Source organism: Populus nigra, chromosome 14 (genome assembly GCF_951802175.1).
Source record: "Populus nigra chromosome 14, ddPopNigr1.1, whole genome shotgun sequence".
Taxonomy (NCBI): Eukaryota; Viridiplantae; Streptophyta; class Magnoliopsida; order Malpighiales; family Salicaceae; genus Populus; species Populus nigra.
The window spans coordinates 9,562,149-9,573,430 of NC_084865.1; the positions used below are offsets into that span (position 1 = coordinate 9,562,149).

Sequence of the window (11,282 nt, forward strand, 5' to 3'; positions counted from 1 at the left end):
TTAGCACAGGAAATCTGCTAGTTATAACTATTTATTAGTTAATCATATAGTATCAAACAAATGTGGAGCGTAACACATCACTGCTTGAAATATATATAAATATAAAAAAACATTATACTTTCATGAAAATGTATTGCTAGAATCTCATCATCTAAATGAATAGATTCCTATTTTATCTATGGCAACTCTACTGCAGTGGAAAAACACAAGCCTGTCATTGTCATTGTTGTTGCGTCCCAATTATCTCATCAAATCCCCACTGGGCAAAGAAAACCTTCCAAATAATCTGGCATTTTTCTCTTCTTGACGTAGGAAAATAGCCAGCCTGTGGTCACTGGATGTCAACAATTTCTTATGCGATATGAATCTCCTCTCTCTTGCAAGCTAAAAGGTTCTTCTCCATCTGACACCCGATTTGCATGACAATGAAAGAATTTCTGACTTGTTCATTCTTTTCCGTCGTTTCACTCCCTCGCTTGTAATGGGAAAAAAAAGACTAGATATTCCGTGCTGTTGCTTCAATTGAAAAGGAGTCTGTAACCGTAAAAACTATCAGGTAGTTTGATCATCTTCGTAAAAATTTTATGGACATGGTTTTAAGGAGAGGAGCTTTCCTCATCTGAACTTCTATCTTGTCTAACATTAAATCTGTTGAGAACCGGTAGTGAAGCTGTCGCTGATATCCGAAAGGATCTAGCTGAGCCCACCATTGTTCTGTCCTGCATTTTCCCTACTTCCTTGCAGACATGATCCAATACATTTAGGAAATCTCTTACTATCACGAAAATTCTGAACGGGTGAGCTTCCTCCTTAGCTGTATCCCCATGGAAATATTCTGTGACCTCTTTCACCAGTGACAAAGCCTTCCTTTCATCAGACTTAATCCTGCTAATTTCCTCATCAGCGCCTCTTAGAAACAGCTTCATTGAGTGAAAGAATTTCCCCTGCATATCCGGCTTGTCATACTGTAAAACCAATCTGACTTTCTCGAGCCCCATTGCGAGTTTTGAAACATAGCTACTTAAAACATCAGAGTCCATTCCAGCTGCCTTTCTTACATTGCTGAGATCTCTACTCAGTCCTGTCACAACCTGCAATCCTTGTTTCCCAAAATCATCCTCCTTCATTTTGGAGAGTGTAATGTCTTGCAATTTCTCATTTGTAGAATCGGTACTTGTGCCTTCAGATCTAATAATTTCCTGGACCACAAAGTGGAGTAATGTTGTTTTCCCATCAGTTCCTTTTATATCTACAAGTTTTAAGAGTGTATCAAGCTTAAATGCTTTAGCATCACCACGATTTGTGCCAACATTCATCCGGTTCCCTGTCCTGAGAACAGCTTCAAGGAGTTTGAGGAATAACCGGCTATTCTTCAATTCCTTACTTGCTGCCTGGTAGATAGGAAGATGTCAGGAATAAGTTCCTAGGAGTTAGTGTACACAGAATTTAAAAGATTTTACATTAGAAAATACAGTGAACCTCATTAGCAGCAACCTTTCAGCCAAAATAATTTAAATGATCTTAGATTAAAAAACAGAGTGAGTTCGGCAGTAAGCTTAGCCAGTATGCATACCTCTAGGGTTTGAAAAGATTTCCTCAAATATTTAACTTCTGTATCAAAATTGGCTCTGTATAGCATCGCCTCAACTCTTTTAAAAGCAAATGGGATATCAAGTACTGTCTTGAGAAATTGTTCTGCAGATCCCAGTTTGGAGATGTCACCACTGTACTCTCGAAGTTTTATTTCTTCCTCCTTGGTTGGGGCCATCTTTACTAGAGTTTCCAAAAGCTCCGCACCCAAGCTTTCTGGGTTGCCTGTTACACCCAAACATGTATCTCATTTATAACATTAGCAAACTGAACTCAATATATCACAAGGAAAGTTGATACAAGTACAGAACATGCATATGATGGTATGTGATCTTCCTGATATCAATGATGAACAATCTTCCAACCTTTCATATTTATTTTTGAAAAATACCCTGCGTCTCGATTTTTTGGTGTCCACATGCAAGTTATAGAAGGAAAAGATTGAAGGTGCAACTTGCATAAATAGAACATTCACTATTATGTGTCTTTCGATGGCAAAATACACACTTTATTTGTCTATTGATGCATTCATATTTATGCAAATTTGTCATGTGAAACCATGAGGCTTGTATTAGAAGACTATTCACAAGCATTACTTCTTGTTATTTTGTTATCTATAATTCTACATGGAAAATATGTTGAGTTGTGGCTTAAATTAGTGAGTAGGTTTAGGTTAGATTGGTAATTACATGGTGCAGTGTCCTAAACAAGAATGGAATGTGTGACATGTTCTGTTTAGGTAAAGACTTTCCTTGTTGGAGTTGGACTTGAAGTATTTTTCTTAATGAAAGAAGAATTCTTCTCCTAATGAAGGACCTTGTTGCTAGTATAAATAGCTTGTGAAGTGGCTAGTTTGCACGACTCCAATATTGATGGCGTGTGGAAACCAAAGAATTAGTACAGCAGCCAAAACCTTTAACCCAAAGAATTAAGTGGTATTTTGTTGCGAGTGATTTATTGGAGTTTAGGTTTTCGGTAGTGAGCTATTTAAGTGTGTGCTTGATTAGTGGTTGTAATCCCTAATATTTGATAGTGAAGTTTTGTGGAGTAGGGTTTGCCAAACCAAGTCAAATTTTTGTGTCCCTTTTACTTTGTGTTATTATTTGGTTCGCTTGGATTTTGCACAACAACTAGTACCTAGTTCGAGATTGATTGAAGATTTGTGCAAAACAATTGAAGATGACGAGCGCAAAATTTAAGGTGGGGCCATTTGAAGTGAAGATCCAAGTGTCGAGACCACTCATAATTTGTATTGATATGAAGAAGGAATTATATAGATTGAGGATGAATGAAGGCATGAATATTCTAGATCACTTGAATAAATTTAATAAATTGATTGTATAATTGATGTGAAGATTGATGGGGAGGATTTAGCCATGATATTATTAGCATCTCTTCCAAAATCTTATGATGATTTGATGACAACATTGTTGGTTGGGAAAGAGACGACTAATGTGGAGGATATCACTGCTATGCTTAATATAGTAAGATATTTAAAAAGCTTAGTAGTGGCAACAGAGGTAGAGCTTGTGTGATGAATTTTGATCATAGTGATGAAAATATATTACGAAGAACTAATTGTGATAGAATTAAGTCAAGATCAAGATCAAAACCAAGAGTGGATCATAGTAATAAGGAGTATTATTACTATCATAGGAAAGGTCATATCCAATTTTATTGTAGGAGGTTGAAGACTGATCTAAAAGAATTTAAGGAAAAGAAGAAGAAGAGTTGTGAGGAGCATGTAGATGTAGCTTCTACTGTGGTTGGTGAAGTACATGATGATGATCTCCTCAAGGTAAGGATTCATGGATTTTAGACTTTGCTTACTCTTTTCATGTTTTGTGCTAATAAGGATTGTTTTAGTAGTTATGGAATTTATGGTGGAGAATCCATTGCGTTGGTGGATAATCATGAAGTAGAAGTTGTTGGAATTGGTAAAGTGAAAAAAAAAAGATGCATGATGGTATATAATGAATACATTTGATGACATTAGGCACATGCCAAATCTTTAAAAGAATTTGATTTCATTTGAAATACTTGTAAAAAAAGATGCATGATGGTATAATGAATACATTTGATGACATTAGGCACGTGCCAAATCTTTAAAAGAATTTGATTTCATTTGAAATACTTGACTCACATTGTTATAAACATTTTGTTGAAGGTGGAGTTACGAGAGTTAGTCACGGTTCTTTGGCAATGACAAAAGGAAAATTGATGTGTAATGATTTGTATAAGTTGATAGGAACTGCAGTTCAAGGTGGAGCATGCAATGAAGCATGTAGTGAAGTAAATGAAATGCATTGTTCAGTTGCATCCAAGAAGAGAGTTAGTTTTATTTTGATAGATAGTTGTGAAGAAGATTTTCATACGAAGAAATATGCAAGATAAAAACAAGTGTAGGTGAAGAAGAGTGGAGTTGCATACTTCACGAAAACAAGATTGATGATTTGTCACAATTAAAGCCAAGGTGGAGATTGTTGAGCTGTGGTTTAAATTGGTGATTTGGTTTGTTAGATTGGTAATTGCATGGTGTGGTGTCCTAAACAAGAATGAAATATCTTGACATATTCTATTTAGGAAAAGACTTTCCTTGTTGGAGTTGGACTGGATATTTTTCTTAATGAAAGAAGAATTCTTCTCCTATTGAAGGACCTTGTTGCTAGTATAAATAGAATGTGTAGTGGCTAGTTTATGCATGCCTCCAATATTGATGGTGTGTGGTGGCAACAAAAGAAATAGTGCAATGGCCAAAAGTATTAGTGTGGTATTTTGTTGTGAGTGATTTCTTGGTTGTCATTTGGGTTTTGATATTTGAGTGCTTGCTTGATCAGTGGTTGCAATCCCCAATATTTGATAGTGAAGTTTTGTGGAGTAGGCTTTGCCGAACCACATCAAATTTGTGTGTCCCTTTTATTTTGTGTTGTTATATGGTTTGCTTGGGCTTTGCACAACAAAATGTAATGGCTAAGCTGATATCTAGCTCAAGTGTATTTACGACAAAATTTTGGGAAGTCATCAAAGTTACAATTCTAAAGTGGCAGCATGTGTTAAAACATCTAAAGAAGCATATTGTATTTCTTCTGGTGCTGTAATGGAGGTCTTTGGGCAGTATTACTTGGAAATATTTACCTATTCTAGCTTCCAACTAGTGATTAACATTTAATACATTCTCTTCAGAACTACACAGTTGCCGAAGTCTCACCTAGTTCTGATGAGGAAAGTGCTTGAGATTTCCATGTAATGTCCTTGGGTGATGACTGGAAATAAGGTGTCGGAAGCTTAGAGCCTAACACAGAGTTTGGTGAGGAGAAAAGGGAGACAAAATCAAGTTTCAGGACTTCTTTCCTTGTTTTTGGTTCAGAATTGAGAGGAAAGGGAAGAAATAATGGAAGCAATTTACAACATAGGGGAGATTCGAGGGAGGGACTCTGTGAGGCGAGTTTGTAGAACAGTTTAAACATAAGGTGTTCCCTCTTAATTAGTCTTTAAAGTATTTTCCTCAGAAGTTTCTCTACTTTTCCTGGATAAACTAACAGGAAACCAACAAAAGCTTGCTACATGTCACCTTCCTTCCTCTTACGAAAAGTTAACTTGGTGTTTTTCCATCCAACAACCTCTTGGGACTTGCCTATAATGCATGTTTCTAGGTCTTCCACGAGTTTCTTTTCTAAAGTTTTCCCTTTTCTTTCCTTCTTTTTTTTTTTGGTAGCAATTATTTTTTTGGGCAACTAACATAATGATGTTTGTGGTGTATGTAACACTGCTTAAATTTCTACTCCATTGCTTTCAGCTGCAATCATGGTATCTTCCGATTTAAGCACTTCAACCATTACTACTGCATTCAACCCAGTTCTTTCTTTCAGCTTTTGGGCATACACCTAGATACATTTAATCACCCTAAGCTCATAACAATCTGCTTATGTGTCAGAATTTTGAAATGAATAAAAAACTAAGCACGAAAATATGTTTTTCTTCCCGAAGCGGTCAGGAAAGGGTATGAAATTTGAGATGTACTACAATGTGGGCTAGCTGTTCACTCTAGCGCCAGGCACTGTGATACTAATGACTGCGCAATAAAATATAGCAGCACATGACTTTCGGCATGAAAAATTAGGTTCATAGGCCAGCAAAATGCAGTAGCCCATATTTAGCAATATGGGCATCTATTGTTGGTTTTGTGGAGCTCTCCCTACCTCAGTTCTTCTGGTCTAAATTACTAGTTTCAAGCAAAAAGCAAGAGATCAGTATTTTGGTTCTTTTTTGTTTATTAGCATTTCGTTATCTTCTTATCAGGCTGTGAAAATGATCAAAGACAGAAAAGAACAATATCGCATACCATCCAAAAGAGCTTCAGACACTTCATCTCGTGTCACGTTCAGTGCTCGTAACAGTATCGCTATGTTCTGCGACTTCTTTGGATCCAACACTCTGTTTTCATGCTCAGCAGGAGGCAGAACCGATTTTCTTGTAGCTTCTTTTGGTACCGAATTCGCAGAATTACAGCCAAAAAGACTCTCCATCATGTCCTCATTTAATCTAACAAGAAACGTAGTGACCAAATGATCGTAAATTTTATAAAAGAATAATTTGGTGAAGGGAATTACTGCTAAACTTCACTTACTGAAATGAGCTGGATTTAAGCTGGTCCCACACTGTGGCTCGGTCTGAGGATGCCCGCACTTTGTCCCAATGCAGAGGCTTTAACTTGGGCTTTTCTCCATCATTGTCATCTGCATCATTCCTCTCTGAGGAACTGGCTCCTTTATTAACTTCCTCGGTAGTTTTTGTTATTCCGGTCTTCAAAATGGCTATGGGACTAGAAGCTGAGGGCTTTTGCTTCGCCATTACTGTTGCAGGCATCGAAGAAACAACCATTGTTTTAGCTGTTTCTAAAGATCCTATCTTTCTTGATGTTGACATTGGAGCCGGAGCCGGAGGAGGTGGGGGTGGGGGTGGGGGTGGGGGTGGGGGTGGGGGTGGACCTGGAATTTTACTTGACTGATGATTGTAAATGGATCGAAGAAGTTCCATATTCGGTGGTGGTGGAGGGACTGGAAATTTTGGCCTTTTAGAAAAATAAGAAGTTGTTGACTCAAGAACCTGGACTTTATCCTGATGCGGCAATGGCGGTGGTGGCGGAGGCGGCGGTGGTGCTAATGATGGCTGCTTGATCGAAGGAATGATGACATGCTTCATTTCCGGTGAAGTTATGGAAGAAAATCTTGATTTCGGAGAGGTTCTTTTAGAGTGCGGAACAGAAGTTGTGGCTTGGACACGGACATCATTCCTAGCAGCATTAGCAGGCCGCACCAGAACAGGTGTGTAGTAGGAATCGTCATTGCTAACTGTGGAGCCCTGTGGCGTATAAAAAGCTGTGTCAAGACTCTCCTCATCCGATATTGATGATGTTGGGGATGGAAAATTCTCATTCTCGTATTGAGGAGGAGGAGGAGGAGGTTTAGGTAGTGGTGGTAGTGGCTGCAAATCAGGACTAGGCCTATAATTATCAGATCTTTTGATTGAATTTAGTCTATGATAAGGTGAAGTATTGGCTCCGTTTGTTGTTGTTGTTGTTCCATTTACTTCAGTAGCTGATGCCCTGCTTGGTTCAACAGTTCCTATGTACAGGAAACTTGACGGGGGAACTCTAGATTCATCTGCAAATCTTTGAGAATTGCCTCCGACAAGCTTTTGAGATTCTCTTGGATGCTTAGCCCGGTGTCGGTACAAAAAGAATGCAAGAGCTGAAAGCATCCCTAAAGTGACAATCCCAACTGAGATTGCAATTGCCACTTTCTTAGCAGGCTTGGCTGGCTGTGTTGCTGTTGGGATTGGTATGGTCCCGTTGACTGCTGATGCTGGTGGTGGCTGGCCAGGATCTGGGGTTTGCCCATTTGGGACTTCAGGGAAAAAGGGCTGGTCTGGGTTTGCAATAGCTGAGCTATCTGGTGGCGGTGGTTGTGAGTCGGTGGCAGGTGGTGGTGCTGAAGCGACTGGGTATAATGGCTGGTGGAGAATTCTTCGTTGGATGTAAGAGTCTTGAATTATGGTTGCACTTTTGGGTGTGGTGAATGATGATAATACAATCAAAATGAGGCTCAAGTTATGAGCTTTCATGTTGAATTTTTCTGGGTTGCTCTTATTTCTTCTGCAACTCTTTTTGTTTCACTAAATCCATCTCTCCCTTAGCCTTTGGTTTTTGTCTTTGCAAGAATTTTGTGTGCAGAGAGAGAGATGGTGGAAAAGCAAAAAAGAAAAAGAAAAAAAGAGGTTTGCAGTGAGAGATTGGACACCTGTATCAAGGGAAGCTTCTTTTGGCTGCAAGATCTCGATGCTCCAGATGCTGACGTCACCATGTTACTTTTTTCTTTTTTAATATATATTCTTAACTTAATAATATTTATGTCATTTTCTACGGTGCCTTTCGGAAAATTATTGGTCTTAATAATTTCCCGAAATAATTTCTTTTTTTTTTGTAAGGGTTTTATTTTCTAAATTGTTTTAAAAAACAGGTTGACAGCAACATCGTATCAAGCATGAGTAATTCTGGATTATTATTTGATTTCATAAATAAGTAATGTCAATCTTTCGTGATAATTTTATAGAATTTATTTACGGGGAAATAAGAATGGATAAAATTTGTTTGTTTATTGAAAAATAATTTTTTTAAGTGAATTTATAAAATATAAATTATTTTTTAATGTTTGGTAGTATCATAAAAAATAAATTAAAAAATATTTTATAGTGTTTGGTTATGTTAAGAAAAATAAACTTTCAAGATTATTAAAATAATGAAGAATAAATATTAAAAATTAAAAAGTTGAATAAAAATAAAATCAGAAAAAAAAATTAATTTCATAAGTTATCTCAAATAAAATAAATAATAATCAAAATAATGAAGATCAAATATAACAGATAAAAAATAATAATAATAATAATAAGTACAATTTCATAAATTATTTCATATAAAATAAGTAATAATCAAAAGAATAAGGATAAAATTTGAGAAATAAAAAATTTTAATTAAAAAAATAATAAGAGAAGAGCAAATAAAAATCACAAAAATAAGGACCAAAGTTAATATAAAAATCAAATTAAATCGAATTCTAAGAGGTGAAATTAAAAAAATAATTCAAAACAAAATATATAGTAATCAAAAGTTTGAGGATCAAATTTGTTATAATCAGCAAATAATATGGTATTTCTAAACTTTTCACAACTTCTAGAAAGTGTTTTACGTCCAACATAAAAGGAAAGCACTTTCTTGGAAACCAAGCCAAATTTTCCTTTGACTGAAAAGTGTTTTTCGTTGATCAATTTTTCTAATGATAAATAAACATAGGAAAGTTTAGAAAGTGATTTTCAAAAAACCACTTTCTGCCATACAAACGAGGCCGAAGTTTAACAATAAAATCTACTTTTTAATACTTAATTTTTTTTTCTAAAGTGAATTTTCCGTGGCCTTATTTGTTTTTGCATTTTAAAAGCGTTTCTAAAAAAATCAAAACTTTTTTTATTTTTTTTCTTTACTTCAAATTAATATTTTTTTTTGTATTTTCAGTTATTTTCATACACTGATATAAAAATATTTAAAAAAATAAAAAGTATATATTTATATTATTTTAATATATTTACAAGTAAACAAATAATTTGAAAAATAATTACAACATTCCTATCATTTTAACAGAAAATTTAATATTTATTTGTTTTTATTTTTAACTGGTGGCACGAAGGAATGGCATTGGCACCTGGGCAAGGCAGAATCTACTTTGCTGTCTGTTTTTTTCCAAATAAAAATAGATGATTAGGAAGATGGGCATGGAGTGGTGGTTTTTTACACAACGGCCGGCCAGGTTGAAGTCCTCTTTTGTGAATTAATAATATTTTCTTCTTTCGCTGAGATCGAGGGCAGAAGCAGGCAGACGCCCAATCACGTATTCCCTTTCCATTAGTGCCGTTAATCCACGTGTCCTCTGCACTGCGACTGCCTTTCTTTATCAATTAATTTACGTGTTATGACCACATGACCCTACAATGCGGTCTGATTAGTGCTTTCCAACATTTGATTGGTCTTACCGTAATCACTTTGAGTATATTTGTTTTTTATTTAAAAAGCACTTTTAAATTTAAATTTTCACCTTGAAATATTTTTTATGATTTTAATTTTTTTTAATATATGAATATTAAAAATAATTTTTTATAAAAAATATTATTTTAATGTATTTCAAAGCGAAAAACAACTAGTATCACAGTATCTGTTTTTTTTGTTAGATTCTTTTTAAAAGTGTTTTTAACTTGAAAAAATATTAAATTAATATTTTTTTTAATGTTTTGAAGTACTAATGTAAAAAATAAAAATATGTATTAATATGTTTTTAAAATAAAAATAAAAATATTTTAAAAAATACCTTGTATTTAATTTCAAATACCCCCTCAAATATCACTATATATTTTTTCACACAATAATACATATTTCACATGCAGTGAGTAATAAGTATGACTCATTATTATTTAGTGTGATTATACTTAATGTAATGATACATGTTTTCTAGGACATGTTTATATTATTTATTTATTACTATTTTCTTTATTTTCCAACACAAATAAATATTATGTCTCTCAATGCTTGATCAATTTTTGTTTTTTTAATTAAGTAATTAATGATATCCACGCATGATCAAATAAGTATTATATTATTTATTTATTACTATTTTCTTTAAAGCTTTCTTGTTTTCTATTACTCTTGACAATTTATTTTTTTAATTAAGTAATTAATGATATCCACGCATGATCAATTTTTGTTCATCTATCGTAATTCTACTTTAATCATGTCATTCACATCCACACTCACATATTCTACAAAGAAAGAAAAAAATACAACCTCCCTCAATGCTTGAGCAAATATTACAAAATTCTTTTTTATATCCTAAACACCCTTGATGTATTTTTTAAAAATCCCCTTTATCAATAAGCAATTCTTAAGAATATTGGGGACATTTTGGATACAAATGAAAGATTTTGTAATATCTATTAACCTTTAAATTATTATAATTATGATTTATAATACCTCATAAAACTTATTGTAGTTAATTATACCATAAGAGATTATTTCTTGTTGCTTAACCTAAGATTGGAATTCTAGATCAACATCTTAAGGAGGAAGATGATATTAATCACAAAATATGTTGGAAGAGAGTAAGATTAATAGACTTTTTCTTAATTATAATATTTTTAACGAATTAAAATATATTCATAGGGTTCGAATAAGGGTGATCATTTTCGGTGCAGTTCATTTTTTATCAAAAAAAAGTAACCAAACTGAAACCAGTTTAAACCGACCGATTTGGGTTCGGTTCGGTTCGGTTTCAAGCTTATAAAACTGAAACTAAATCAAATCGGCTGATTTTTTTAAAATTTTAATCATTTTAGTTGTTTTTTTTAATAATTTGATTTTTTTAATTATTTTTCTTCGATTCAATTGAAATTTTAGTTTTTTTACTCCTTCTAGATCCGAATGAAGCAAAAATCCTTGGGGGGAGGCGTGCGGTCATCATTTTCATTATGATTCTTTTCTTCTTCATAAATTCTGCATGAGCTTCGTGTATATTGTAGTGAGATGCAAAGAGTTATTTAAGGACCCAAAAGATATTAAATTTGTTCTCTCGAGATCAAAAGGGGGAAAAAGC

At 34.2% G+C, this 11,282-nt stretch overlaps 1 protein-coding gene across 1 annotated transcript; it reads right to left on the bottom strand.

Moving 5' to 3' along the window:
* On the bottom strand, positions 1 to 7,889 carry LOC133672970 (formin-like protein 6). Its single transcript, XM_062093544.1, has 4 exons — positions 6,218 to 7,889; positions 5,933 to 6,132; positions 1,574 to 1,815; positions 1 to 1,391 (listed from the first exon to the last, which is right to left on the bottom strand). The coding sequence occupies exons 1-4, from the start codon at positions 7,711 to 7,713 to the stop codon at positions 597 to 599; spliced, it is 2,733 nt and encodes a 910-aa protein (XP_061949528.1). The 5' UTR covers positions 7,714 to 7,889; the 3' UTR covers positions 1 to 596.
* Positions 7,890 to 11,282: the final 3,393 nt, after the last annotated feature.

Excerpts from the sequence above, each read along its gene's own strand:
- LOC133672970 (XM_062093544.1), bottom strand. The coding sequence starts at position 7,713 with ATGAAAGCTCATAACTTGAGCCTCATTTTGATTGTATTATCATCATTC. Across the intron at positions 6,133-6,217 it reads CTTAAATCCAGCTCATTTCA|ATTAAATGAGGACATGATGG; the intron begins GTAAGTGAAGTT and ends GTTTCTTGTTAG. Across the intron at positions 1,392-1,573 it reads AATCTTTTCAAACCCTAGAG|GCAGCAAGTAAGGAATTGAA; the intron begins GTATGCATACTG and ends CCTATCTACCAG.